At 41.6% G+C, this 13,730-nt stretch overlaps 1 protein-coding gene across 1 annotated transcript in view; it reads left to right on the forward strand.

The window, feature by feature from the left end:
- LOC140480574 (ATP-binding cassette sub-family A member 13-like) overlaps nt 1-13,730 on the forward strand; it is a 282,456-nt gene that overhangs the window by 55,487 nt on the left and 213,239 nt on the right. The window contains exons 7-9 of the mRNA XM_072575601.1: nt 2,546-2,667; nt 4,840-4,973; nt 11,095-11,232. Coding sequence (XP_072431702.1) covers nt 2,546-2,667; nt 4,840-4,973; nt 11,095-11,232 — 394 coding nt within the window. The remainder of the gene's footprint in view (nt 1-2,545; nt 2,668-4,839; nt 4,974-11,094; nt 11,233-13,730) is intronic.

A 13,730-nucleotide genomic window follows, 5' to 3' on the forward strand; every position in this document is an offset into this window, starting at 1 on the left:
GGAGAACCAAAATTTTTCTTTCTTTCCTTCCAAGTTGGAAATGTAATCTGATTTACTGTCCTCAACCTTGCATACAATTGTGTTAAAAATTGGGATTCAAATCCACAACTCTAAATTCACTCATCCTACAGTTGTGGAGCTCCGTAACTCTATTAGTTTTTCTTTCATCCTACAATCTACTGTTCTTTCTTGTTTTTTCCCCTCCTCTTAAAGTGGTTCAGACAATTAGTATTGAAATGGTAAGACTTCTGAAGCAACATTGATTGGAAACTCATCATCAAATAAAGGCAGATATTTCTCTGTGATTAAAAGTCCAGGCTTAAAACTCAAATAAACAAGAATAGTAAGACTGTATCTATCTAGATCTGTTCATCAAAAGCATATTAAAAGCTTTATGCCTAAGTGTAATTCCCACCTGAAACAAAAACAGAAGTGCTGGAGAAACTCAGCAAGTCTGATAGCTCGGTTTCTGTCACCATAGATGCTAATATTTTCAAGTTGTATGACTCTTCAGAAGTGAAAGGGGGTGGAAAATTATGGTTTTTATGTTGTTTTCAGAGGGCAGGAAGAGTAGTAAAAACAGATTGTGGCCAGAGCAATAACAAGAAGAGTGCTAATGTTGATGAAGCAGATATTGAAATAAAACACAGACGGAAATAAAGAAGAAAATGAGTTTGCTCTGCTTAGAGTAAAATGAGCAAGTCACAAACAAGACATGGCCAGGCTTTAAAGTTGTGGAACTTAATATTGAGTCCTTGAGTCTGGAAAGTACTGAAGTCGAAAATGAGATTTTGTTCTTCCAGTTTGCATGGAACTTCTTGAAACATTGTTACAGGCCCAGGACAGAAATGAAAGTATGACAGTTTATTGAAATGGCAAAGATTGGAAGGTCAGGGTCATTCCTGTCGACAGAATGGATTTATCAATTTCTACTTCCATCCTGATCTTTGGCAGCCTTCTGGGTTAGAGAATTCTGAAGATTCACAACCTTCTGTGTAAAAACAAAACTCATCTCAATTCTAAATGGCATCCCCATTATTTTTAAAGTGTGCATTGATTCTAGCTTCATCAGCCAGAAGAAACAACTTATTTGCATCGACCCTGTCGACCTCTTTAAATGTTTTGTAGGTTTCAATAAGATCACTTCTCATTCTTCAAAATTCTAGAAGATACAGGCCCAGTCCCATCATCCTGAGAAGGTTTGTATAACTTCATTGCTTTCCCTGTATGGCAATAATATCCTTCCTGAAGTAAGGAGAACAAATGTGTATACAATATGCCAGGTGTAGTGTAAGCAAGTACCTATACAATTGAAGCAGGACTTCACTACTCCTATACCCAAATGCTCTTGCAATAAAGATTAATATTTTATTAGCCTTCGTAATAGCTTGCTGCACATGCATGTTAGCTTTCAGTAATTTATTGGCAAGAACACCTAAGTCTCTTGTACATCTACACTTTACAATCTTTTATTATTTAAGCGATATTTATTTTTCTTGGGAAATGTGAAATATCATATTTTTCCACATTATATTCCATCTGCCATGTTATTTTCCTGCACTATCCCTATAACCCTGGATTTCTTTGATATTTAGAAATATCTTAATTTCCGTCCTGAACATATTCAGTGGCTGAGCTTCCACAGTCTGTTGAGGCAGATTATTCCAAGTTCATCATCCTCCAAGTGGGGAAATTCCTCCTCATTTCATCCTACACAGGTTATCCTTTATTCATAAACTGTGTCTTCTGGTTCTGGACACCTCAACCAAGAATGGAGTGTTTCAAGCTGCTAGTTCTTTCCATGTGATTTTAACTTCTGTTCCTGACAGAGTGAATTACAATTGTCTGCGGTAATCTCAGTACTCATACCAAACTGTCTCTGTATGAACTACAATGCTACATATTTGTGCTGAAAGTACGAGTGGAGTTTAATTAATTTAATTTGAATTGATTTTATTTATTATATCACATGTACCGAGATAAAGCAAAAGTATTATTTTGCATGCTATCCAGATGAATCATACCTGACATAAGTACATCAGGGTAATATAACACAATGCAGAATGTAGTATTATAGCTACAGAAAATGTGTAGAGAAAGATCAAATCTAATATATGAGAGGTCCACTCATAAGTCTGATAGCAAAGAATAAGCTGTTCTTGAAACTGTTGGTACATATTTTCAAACTTTTGCATCTTCTGCCCAATGGAAAAGGGTGGAAGAGAATGAAAACAGGTTGGGAGGGGCTTTGACAGTGTTGGAGAAGTAGTGGGAAGTGTCGATGGAGTCAATGGAAGGAAGGCTGATTTTCGTGATGAAATGGGATACATTCAGGACTTTCTGTAATTTGTTTTGGTCCTGGACAGAACAGTTGCTGTGGTGTTTCTGGATAGGATGCTTTCTATGAAGCATCTATTAAACTTGGAAAGAATCATTATGACCATGCTGAATTTCCTTAGCCATCTGAGGAAGTAGAGACATTGGCGTGCTTCTGTGGCTGTTGTTTTATGAATTATTCTATCTATGTAAATTTCTGCTTTCTCAGGTTATTGGAATCGCTGAAAGATTTGTTCACTTCCAAAAATGAGAATTCATATTTGGTTTCAGACATCGGCTTTAACCTGACCATTAGTGCTTTGAACATCTTCCATGCTATTGGCATTCAAGGTATGTATTAACTTGGAGTTAGAAAAATTTTATATCATTTAAATGTGTTTCTCGTCTTGAATCGTGTTACTTTGATTTTTTTTAATTTCCATTTCCACATTTTTTCTTAGTTCTGTGATTATTATCAATTCCAGTGTTGGCTGTGAGTGTCAGTTTTAGGGGCTTAGGACAAAGATTTAACCCTATCCTCCCTGGGCCATGACTGAGAATCTAACTACCTCCTCAATTCAATAAATGACATTACCATCATTATATGCTCCAGCAGCGACATTGTGGAGGATCATTGTTGACTATGAACTGAACTGCACTTGTGATATAAATACAGTGGGAAAAAAAGCAAGTCAGAAGTTGGGTATTCTGCAATAAATCACCTCCTGTCTATTCATCGTCTTTTAAACAACTACATGGCACAAGTCAGGATTGTAACGGAAAACTCTCCATTTGCCTAGATAGGTGCAGTTTCAACAATTCACAAGAAAACTGACAACAATGTAAACATGTAAATCAGGAGCAGGAGTAGGCCATTTGGCTATTGAAAACTCCACCATTCAATAAGATCATAGCTAGTCTGATTGCAGTCTCCACTTTTCTGCTTATCTCCAATGTCCTTTGACTGGCTTATTAACCAAATACTTGTCTACCTTTGAAAATATTCAATGATGCTGTGTACATTACTCACTAGAGAAAAGTTTCACAGACTCACAATCCTCCTCATTGCATTCTCCTCATCTTCTCCCATTTTAAACAGGAGACCACTGATTTGTAAACAATGCGCCCTAATTCTAGTTTCTTCCACAATCCTGTTACAAACTGACTGGCCTTATTGGAAATTATAATTCATGCAGGGAAATATTGCTAAAAATGTTTTTATAATTTTCATAAAAGACTGCACTTTACAACAATTCGCATTTTAAAGAAGCTTCTAACGGCAGTGTGCAGTGCGTTGTGATTATGGCCAACGAGTTACTAAAGGTTGTCATCAGCAAGGAAGGACTTGTTGTCGCCGATACCTTTTTTTTATGTAGAAGGGAGGAATAAGACAATAATCCAGTTTTGGGGATGCATAATGCAACAGGAAGCATATGGTGAAAACATCTTCAAACTTAAAATATAATGATAGAAAACAAAATTGGCAGCATCTAGTTAATTGGAAAAAAACTGTAGATTTATGACAAGTCACAGAAAGAATTAATACAAAAAGTCATAGGTATAGCTGGGAAGGCCTTTGGAATTGAAAAGATTCCAAGGTATTTAAAGAAGATACAACAAAAATAATTACTCAAAGATCTTAGTGTAGTGTAGCCAACAATGAGTCAGTATTCTATGGCAGAAGTATTATGAATGTGGACACTGACCTATCATTGTTGGGCATGGCTGTGAAATCTTGCATTACTGGGATGTGGTCTCAGGTCCTGACATTACTTTGATTGCAAGATATTGGATTTACAGGAAAATTAGAGAATGGGTTTTTAATGAAAGACATTGGAGTGAGGCTGGTATCTGAAATCTCTGGAGCAATGATTATAAATCTTAAGGACAGCATTGTCTTTGCATTCTGGCAGCATTAACGCTGGATTAGTGGGAGTCTGGTATTTGCACCTTGAAATTGTTCAAGAGTCAGAAATTTTAAATTGCATTTGAAAAAAGTTGAATCTGCTGTTAATGTGCCATAACCAACAAGGCTGCAGAATAAGATCAGGAAAATGGCATAAACTAAGTAACACTTTTTTTCAGATGAGTAGGACACAATGGCTGAATGACTTTTTGCTGTTTGTAATAAATCTTCCTATGTATCTCTACTGGAGGGTTTGCCAACTTAGTCAGTCTTTAATAAGCAAAGAAAATCCATCGGGAAATAATTATATTGCATCACAGAATTCTTTGGACATAAAATTTAAGTTTAACAAGGCCATCAAGCGGGTTGCAGCAGGTCATTGTGACATATGGTTAGTGATGCAGTCCACTTTAGTTTCCATTTTCTACGGAGACATGGGCTATCACATTAATTGTAATGATTACTGAAAATGTGGCAGGACTGATGCCACCAGATGTAGTGACAATTAATATAGAATATTGAAAAACCCATGGGCACTGTTTACATAGGACCTGTTAGCACAAAATGAACCAATATGAATTTTACAGAAAAGTCTCAAAACTGTTTTTGATCAATAGAGAGAGACCAAAATCTGACATTGGGTGATCTTCTGAGGGATCGTAAAATGACTGAGTCAGATTTTAAAAACCTATTTAAGATGGATCCTGTGGTGATCAACCAGTTGCTGAATACATCAATTCCTTTATGCAAGGTAAGAACTATGAACATAATTGTGCTCTCTGTCTTGTTTTGTGTTCATGCATCTAGTTCTGGGCTACCTTTTAAACAAAATGGGAGGGCATCATAAATGAGCAGAAATGCAGTTTCTACACAGGCAGCAAAATTATTCCAATGGGACAAAATTCACTTTGAAAATTATATATCACTTTGTCTTATACTTAGTATGTCCTGCAGAAACTTGATACATGAGGCTGTTCTTCCCATTTTCCATCCATTGTGCAGATGTTCCCCAGTTTCCCCGTCTCTTAGTGAAACCTGGGACCATAAAGCATAAATAAATTTGTTAAACTTTTACAAATTTTTGCTTTGAAGCAAACTGATTTTTATGATGAAGTGGGCTGTACAAAATAGCAGCTTATGGTTGGGTGAGGGATTGAGCCATCAACGTTATTTAATGGAGATGGTATTAAGGGTAGTGAGGGACGTGCACTTGTTTCTAGGATTCAAGTTCACCAATTAAATATTATAATTATTCATGCTTAACTCTTGCTGAAAGGTTTCCCAAGCCCCAGGAAATCAGTTAATAAAAGAAGATGAGGAAAGCTTTGGAGAAACGTAAAATGCCTTGACAGCATTCGCTTGAGGGCTACAAGGAGCTGAACCATATCTTCCTAACTTCATAGGCTTGTCTTCTCCTCGAATATTTGATTTTGATTCAGAGGTTGGGCCCAGGGATCAGCAATTGTATCAAGCTTCTCACCTTAGGTTTAAACTCATCCACAGGACTCAACTTCAACTCAGAATGTGAAATCCATATGTCCCTTTGAATCTGACCCTATCCTCATTCTGTTCATACTCCCACAAATACAGGGGCATTCTCTGTATCTCCGGTTCATTCCCTGGTAGGCTGAAGCCAAGCTTCTCAAGCTGGCTTCCAGGAAGTGATCCTGTTTAAAGAGGTAATACACAGTGAAGTTTCAAAAATGCTTAGTTATTATGCTCAATTCTGATCAGTATGGTATATGCTAAAGGTTACAGTATCATGCAACTGAAATGATATTTTGAACAAACTTAGATTGCTGTTAAGTCTTTCATCTATTAGAATGGGCTGCAGGTTTCGATTCGTGAATGTGTAAATCCCAGGACTTCTTTTAAGTCACATTCTCAAGATAACTTAGGTTTTATTAAAAGAAGTGACATCTCAGCTCCGATGTTGCATTAATGGTGTGAGGTTATAGTTTGTCTGTATCCTAATCTTGAATCAGACTGACTCGATTTCCAAAGTAGAAATTTATAAAATGTTACATGGATTGACTGCTTGCATTGACTGCCTGCAGATTGTGTGCTTTTGAGCAAAATAGAATATATCTGCAAATATATTTCCACAAATGCAAATTCAGCCCATAGACTTGTATGTGTGTGTGTGTACGCATGTGAGGGAGTGACAGAGCGTGAGTCTCTGCATGTGAGTGTGTGCATATGAGTGTGAGTGCACATGAGAAAGTGTGTTTTTGCATGTGTGCATGTGTGTATGAGTGTGATGGAGTATATGTCTATGAGAGGGTGTGTGAGTGTGGGGTTGTTTGTGTGTGTATGAGACAGACCGTGTGTATGAGAGAGGGTCTGTGTGAGTATGTAAGAGAGTGTGTGTGTGCGTGTATGTGTGTGTGTGTGCAGTCTCCTCTACATTGGGGAGACAGGGCGCCTACTTGCACAGCGCTTCAGAGAACATCTCCAGGACACCCGAACCAATCAACCCCACTGCCCTGTAACTGAACACTTCAAGTCCCCCTCCCACTCTGCCTCCTTCTGGGCCTCCTCCATCGCCTCTCCCTTACCATCTGACGCCTGGAGGAAGAGTGCCTCATATTTTGCCTCTGGACCCTCCAACCTCCCGGCATCAATGTGGATTTCACCAGTTTCCTCATTTACCCTCCTCCCACCTTATCCCAGTTCCAACCTTCCAACTTGGCACTGCCTCATGACCTATTCTACCTGTCCATCTTTCGTCCCACCTATCCGCTTCACCCTCCCCTTTGACCTATCATCATTACCCCCACCTCTATCTACCTATCACACTCTCATCTACCTTCCCCCGGCCCCACCCCCCTCCCATTTATCTCACCACCCCCTCGGCTCAAAGCCTCATTCCTGATGAAAGGCTTTTGCCCAGAACATTGATTTTCCAGCTCCTCGGATGCTGCCTGACCTGCTATACTTTTCCAGCACCACACTCTCGACTCTTATCTCCAGCATTTGCAGTCTTCATTTTCACCTTTCAAATAAACCTGTTGGACTATAACTTGGTGTTGTGTGATTTTTAACTTTCTCAGGGTAGCAGCATTCATATTCCCATTACTGTCACTTTGCTAGTGCCTTTACTGTTGCCTCTCAGCCAACTATTAAAATATGCTGCCAGCAAGCTGCAAATTAATGAGGCATAATTTGCAGTTAATGAGCAGTCATCCTCTTTAATATGCAACTCATTGCTTCCTACTGAGAATGTCATCAAATGCTCACCAGTGCTTGGTTGACAGCACCTTCCAGACACATGATGTCTACTCCCCATAACAATAAAGGCAAGAAGGTGCATAGGAACACCCCATCTACAAATCTTTGAATTCCTGTCATAACAGCACTGGGAGGATGCCAACACCTATGGACTGTATTGGTTATAGAATATGCCCCATCACCATGTAATCATCACTGTCAACAATACCAGGCTTTCCAATGTTATCACATTGCATCAAAGACAAATTTTAGATCAGATTTTGGCCTGCTCATTGTCCCTTCTTAATGACAACACAATGTCAATTGACAGTCACTTCATCCTGAATGTATCAATCGTGAAGTGCTGGAGAGATTGGGGCACGTGGTAGTGGCGAATGTTTGTCATACTGTTCACTCTCATCTGTAAAGGTTTGTTCATGCTGAAGTTTAATGTGATTCTGACCTTTACAACGTTTAATAATGCCATACTCACCTTGCTTTGAAACTTTATGTTATGATAGAGCTCATGGCATAGTTCCATAACTAATTCCTTGATGAATTTGAGTCTCTGCACATTGAGAGACGTACTTTGGGAACACCGGTTGTTAGCGTGTCCTGCTCATCCATTTCTCCCCTTCATGGGTATTCCCATCAGTGCAACCTCTGTTCAGTCTGTTGACCATATTGCTGACCCAAACCCACTGCAATTACAATCCCCAGACTTCTTGGAGATTGCATGCAACAAATTCCTCTGCTCTCTCTTTAATCACTATATTTTCCAGACAATGTGATGCATCAGGGTTTTGAAAGCAAATGTTTAGAAAATATCTGAGCATAGCCTTCACACTGTCAGAAGCATAGCAGATTTATCAACTCCTTCCCAGGAAAATAGAGATGTATTATGGTCCAGCAGTTGTTGTAGTGTATGGGCAAGTGCTTCACAATATGTTTAGGTGAGAGTGAGTTATGCAGGCATTAGGTGGGCCAGATGCCAACTCGAAGACACCTTTTCCTACCGCCCCCTCGACCATGACCCAACATCTCCCAGACCTTACAGAACCTCATCACCCCAGGAGGTCTCCCACCCACAACTTCCAACCTCGTAGTCCGGGAACCCCGCACTGCCCGATTCTACCTCCTTCCCAAGATTTACAAGCCGGACCACCCCATCCGACCCATTGTCTCAGCCTGCTCCTGCTCCACCGAACTCATCTGCACCTACCTCGATACTGTCATATCCCCTGGTCCAGGAACTCGCCACATACATTCGAGACACCACCCACGCCCTCCACCTCCTCCAAGACTTCCATTTCCCTGGCTCCCAACACCTCATCTTCACCATGGATATCCAATCCCTCTACACCTCCATCTGCCATGACCAGAGCCTCCAAGTCCTCCGTTTCTTTCTCTTCCGATGTCCCCAACAGTACCCTTCCACTGACACTCTCATTCGTTTGGCTGAACTGGTCCTCACCCTTAACAATTTCTCCTTCGAATCCTCTCTCTTCCTCCAGACCAAAGGGGTAGCTATGCTTGTCTCTTTGTTGGCTACGTAGAACGGTCCATCTTCCGTAGTTACACTGGCACCACTCCCCACCTTTTCCTCCGCTACATTGATGACTGCATCAGCACCACCACGTGCTCCCGCGAGGAGGTTGAGCAGTTCATCAACTTCACCAACACATTCCACCCTGACCTGGACCATCTCTGACACCTCCCTCCCCTTCCTGGACCTCTCCATCTCCAATAATGACGACCGACTTGACACTGACATTTTTTACAAACCCACCGACTCCCACAGCTTCCTGGATTACACCTCTTCCCACCCTACCTCCTGCAAAAATGCCATCCCATATTCCCAATCCCTCCGCCTCCACCGTATCTGCTCTCAGGAGGACCAGTTCCACCACAGAACACACCAGATGGCCTCCTTCTTTAGAGATCGCAATTTCCCTTCCCATGTGGTTGAAGATGCTCTCCAACGCATCTCATCCACATCCTGCACCTCCGCCCTCAAACACAACCCCTCCAATCGTAACAAGGACAGAACCCCCCTGGTCCTCACTTTCCACCCTACCAACCTTCGCTTTAACTGCTTCATCCGCCGACATTTCCGCCACCTCCAAAAGGATCCCACCACCAGGGATATATTTCCCTCCCCTTTCCAGTTTCCACAAAGACCGTTCCCTCTGTGACTACCTGGTCAGGTCCACGCCCCCCAACAGCCCACCCTACCTTCCTGGCACCCTCCCCAGCCACTGCAGGAATTGCAAAATTTGCGCCCACACCTCCTCCCTCACCACCATCCAAAACCCCAAAAGAGCCTTCCACATCCATCAAAGTTTCATCTGCACATCCACACATGTTAATTATTGTATCCGTTGCTCCTGATGTGGTCTCCTCTACTTTGGGGAGACTGGACGCCTCCTCGCAGAGCGCTTTAGGGAACATCTCTGGGACACCCGCACCAATCAACCACACCGCCCTGTGGCCCAACGTTTCAACTCCCCCTCCCACTCTGCCGAGGACATGCAGGTCCTGGGCCTCCTCCACCGCCACTCCCTCACCACCTGATGCCTGGAGGAAGAATGCCTCATCTTTCGCCTTGGAACACTTCAACCCCAGGGCATCAATGTGGACTTCACCAGTTTCCTCATTCCCCCCCCCCCCACCTTACCCCAATTCCAACCTTCCAGCTCAGCACTGTCCCTATGACCTGTCCTACCTGCCAATCTCCCTTTCCACCCATCCCCTCCACCCGCCCCTCTGACCTATCACCTCCATTCCCACCCCATTCACCTATTTTACTCTTTGCTACCTTCTCCCACACTCCTTTCTGACCTATCACCTCCATCGCCACCCCAATTTACCTATTGCCCCCTTTGCTACCTTCTCCCCAGCCCCACCTCCCCCATTTATGTCTCCACCCTGGTGGCTTCCTGCCTCTATTCCTCATGAAGGACTTTTGCTCAAAACGTCGATTTTCTTGCTCCTCGGATGTTGCCTGACCTGCTGTGCTTTTCCAGCACCACTCTGATCTAAACTCTGGTTACCAGCATCTGTAGTCCTCACTTTGGGCCTACATTAACCAAGTTTCAAAATAAAAGTGTTTGACTAGTCAGGTGACTTATTGATATTTAACAAAAATCCGAAAGAACTGTGGATGTAGGAAATCAGAAACAAAAACAGAAATTGCTGGAAAAATTTAGCATATCTAGTAGCATCTGTGGAGACAAGGAGAGTTAAAGTTTTGAGTCCAGTGACCCTTCTTCAGAACTCCTGCTGAATTTTTCCAGCAATTTCTGTTTTTGTTTGTGGCTTATTGAAATTACTGTTCGATCTTTCCTAGGTTGGCTCATGAGTGACATGTCCACATACTGCAAGCCTAGCAATACATGGACAATATGAGAATTTATTGGGAACACAATTTTCCTCATCCAGGATTTTGGTAATAGGGAGCCAAAATTAACATTCTTTATTTCTAAAGAGTGACTGGATGTTTAACCAGTCAATTTAGGTGCAGTTCCAAGTTAACAGCTGTATCCATAATCTGATTAATATCTGTAGACTTGTATATATGCTGTTACACATTGAAATATGGTAGTCATAATAATGTAACTGTCTTTCTCAAGCAAAATCTTCTAATTGTATTTTTGTTTCAGTTTTATATTCTTCTGAATGAGCAAAAACTCAAGAAATTTATGTGTGCAAAGTTGGATCACTTGATACCTTGTGCTATGTTGAACAACGTGTCTACTTATCTATTCTACAATATTGACATTTTTAAGTTATCCAAAGAGGTAAGAAAAATACATTAGATTATTGCCCTGATGAACTAATGACTAATAGTAACAGAAAATGTTGGCAATGCTGAGCATGTCAAACAGCATCTGTGGAGTGAATGGACAGAATTGTTGAGATATCAGGAATCTTTCCTGTTGTTGGAGAGCCAGCAAGAAACCTGTTGTGCCTCTTTATAGGAACTTCTTCTGAACCACAAGCCAATCAGGCAGTGGTGAGGCCACCAGCTGGTCTAACTCTGGAAATCAAGACCTCAGGGAGGAAATCTCATTCATGGACAGCTTGCCAGCTATTCAGAAGTCAGAAGCTGTGGCTGCTGCTGTAAGAATGCTCTCAGGGCCAAGGCATCATGGATTGACCAAGACAAGTAAATAATATGGGAGAAATGGGTTACACAGAGTGCGAGTCACAGGATTAGTAGATAGGGTATCTTCCCTCTTCCTTCCTCAGAAATGACAAGGTGAGGTGGCAAGATGGGAATAAATGCTGAGGTGGCAAGATGGGAAAGAGTTTCTTCCTAAGGTCAGCTCACCCCAATACTTCCTCTCTTGCCATATCAGGAAGGGGAGAATCATGTCTATTATCTCTTTCCATAGATGCTGTTTGACCTATTGAATATTTCCAGAATTTTCTGTTTGAAGTTCAGATTACCAGCATTTGAAGTATTTTGGTTCTCTATTGTCCTAAAATGTTACCGAACTGTTATTTCACCTTCTGCAAAACGTCCAAAATAACTAATCCTCCAAGGAACAATCTAATGCAATTTAATATTCTTGATTAATGCAATAGCCTGTTTGTGGCCTTGATACAACTCCTCAAGTGGAAGACATCCACAGTTACGCACTGAATGCTGGTTGCATTACTGCCATATTATTTAGCTACATAGTATTGATGCTGGGAACATGTTTCTGAAGTATAGGGAATTAGCAGGTAATACTAATTTTACACTAGAGGTGACTTTAAGTTCAGTGCTCCAACTAACACAATTTCTAAGTTTTTGTACAGCTGAACATGCGTTCAGCAGCACGAAGGCTCTCACACCCTCCAGCTGCTACCCAACATCTCAAAAACAACGCAAGAGAAGGTGGTGTCGATTGGGGCCATGATGTGAAGGTGCCGGTGCTGAACTGGGGTGGGCAAAGTTAAAAATCACTCAACATCAGGTTATAGTCCAACAGGTTTATTTGGAAGTACTAGCCTACAGAATCATAAGACTCAGAATTTATTGCAAATGATCACAGTGTTGTGCAATTAAAACAATATATTGAACAAACCTAGATTGCTGTAAACTCTTTCATCTTTTAGAATGGATTGTAGGTTTCGGTTCATTAATCAGTAAATCCCAGAACTTCTTTTAAGTCACATTCTCGAGATAACTTAAGATTTTATAAGAAAAGGTGACATCTCAGCTCAGACAATGTGTTAAAGTTGTGAGGTTAGAGTCTGTCTTTAGGATGGTGTTCTCTGAGCACCATCTTACAACTCATCCGTTTCATCCTCGACCGCAATGTTTTTACCTTTGACAACCAGTTCTTCATCCAAACACACGGAACAGCCATTGGGACCAAATTTGCACCCCAGTATGCCAAATTTTCATGCACAAGTTCAAACAAGACTTCTTTGCTGCACAGGACCTCTAACAAGCACTATACACCAGCTGTATTGACGACATATTCTTCCTCTAGACCCATGACGTGGAGTCACTGAAACAACTGCACAGTGATATCAATAAATTTCATCCCACCATCAGATTTACCATGGACTGCTCTTTAATGTCTGTCTCATTCTTGGAAACACGCATCTCCATCAAGGATGGGTATCTTAATAACTCACTCTACCGCAAACCCGGGGATAACCTCACGATGCTGCACCTCTCTAGCTTCCATCCGAAGCAAACTAAAACAGCCATCCTTTACAGATTAGCCCTACACGTACACAGGATCTGTTCAGCTGAGGAGGAACACGACTGATACATGAAGATGCTGAAGGAGGCCCTTATAAGAACAAGATACGATGCTCAACTCATTGATTGTCAGTTCCAACGTGCCCCAACCATAAACTGTCAGAACCCTCAGAAGACGGACACAAGATGCAACTGAAAGGGAACACTTCGTTGTCCAGTACTTCCATGGCTTGGAAGAAACTATGGTATGTTCTTCGTGGCCTGCAACACATTATCGACAAGGTTGATCACCACGTCAAGACCTTCCCTATGCCTCTACTGTTAGCCTTTAAACAACCACCAAACCTTAAATAGATCATTCTTCTCAGCAAACTGCCCACCCTGTAGGACAACATTGACCACGACACCATATAACCCTGTCATGGCAACCACTGCAAGCTGTATGCGAGTGGCGACATGGATACCACCATTACACATGGAGACACAACCCACCATGTAAGCAACAGGTACTCATGTGGCTTGGCCAATTTTATCTATCTCATATGCTGCAGGCAAGGATGCCCCGAGGCATGCTACTTTGGTGAGACCAAGCAG

Source organism: Chiloscyllium punctatum, chromosome 8 (genome assembly GCF_047496795.1).
Source record: "Chiloscyllium punctatum isolate Juve2018m chromosome 8, sChiPun1.3, whole genome shotgun sequence".
Lineage (NCBI taxonomy): Eukaryota > Metazoa > Chordata > Chondrichthyes > Orectolobiformes > Hemiscylliidae > Chiloscyllium > Chiloscyllium punctatum.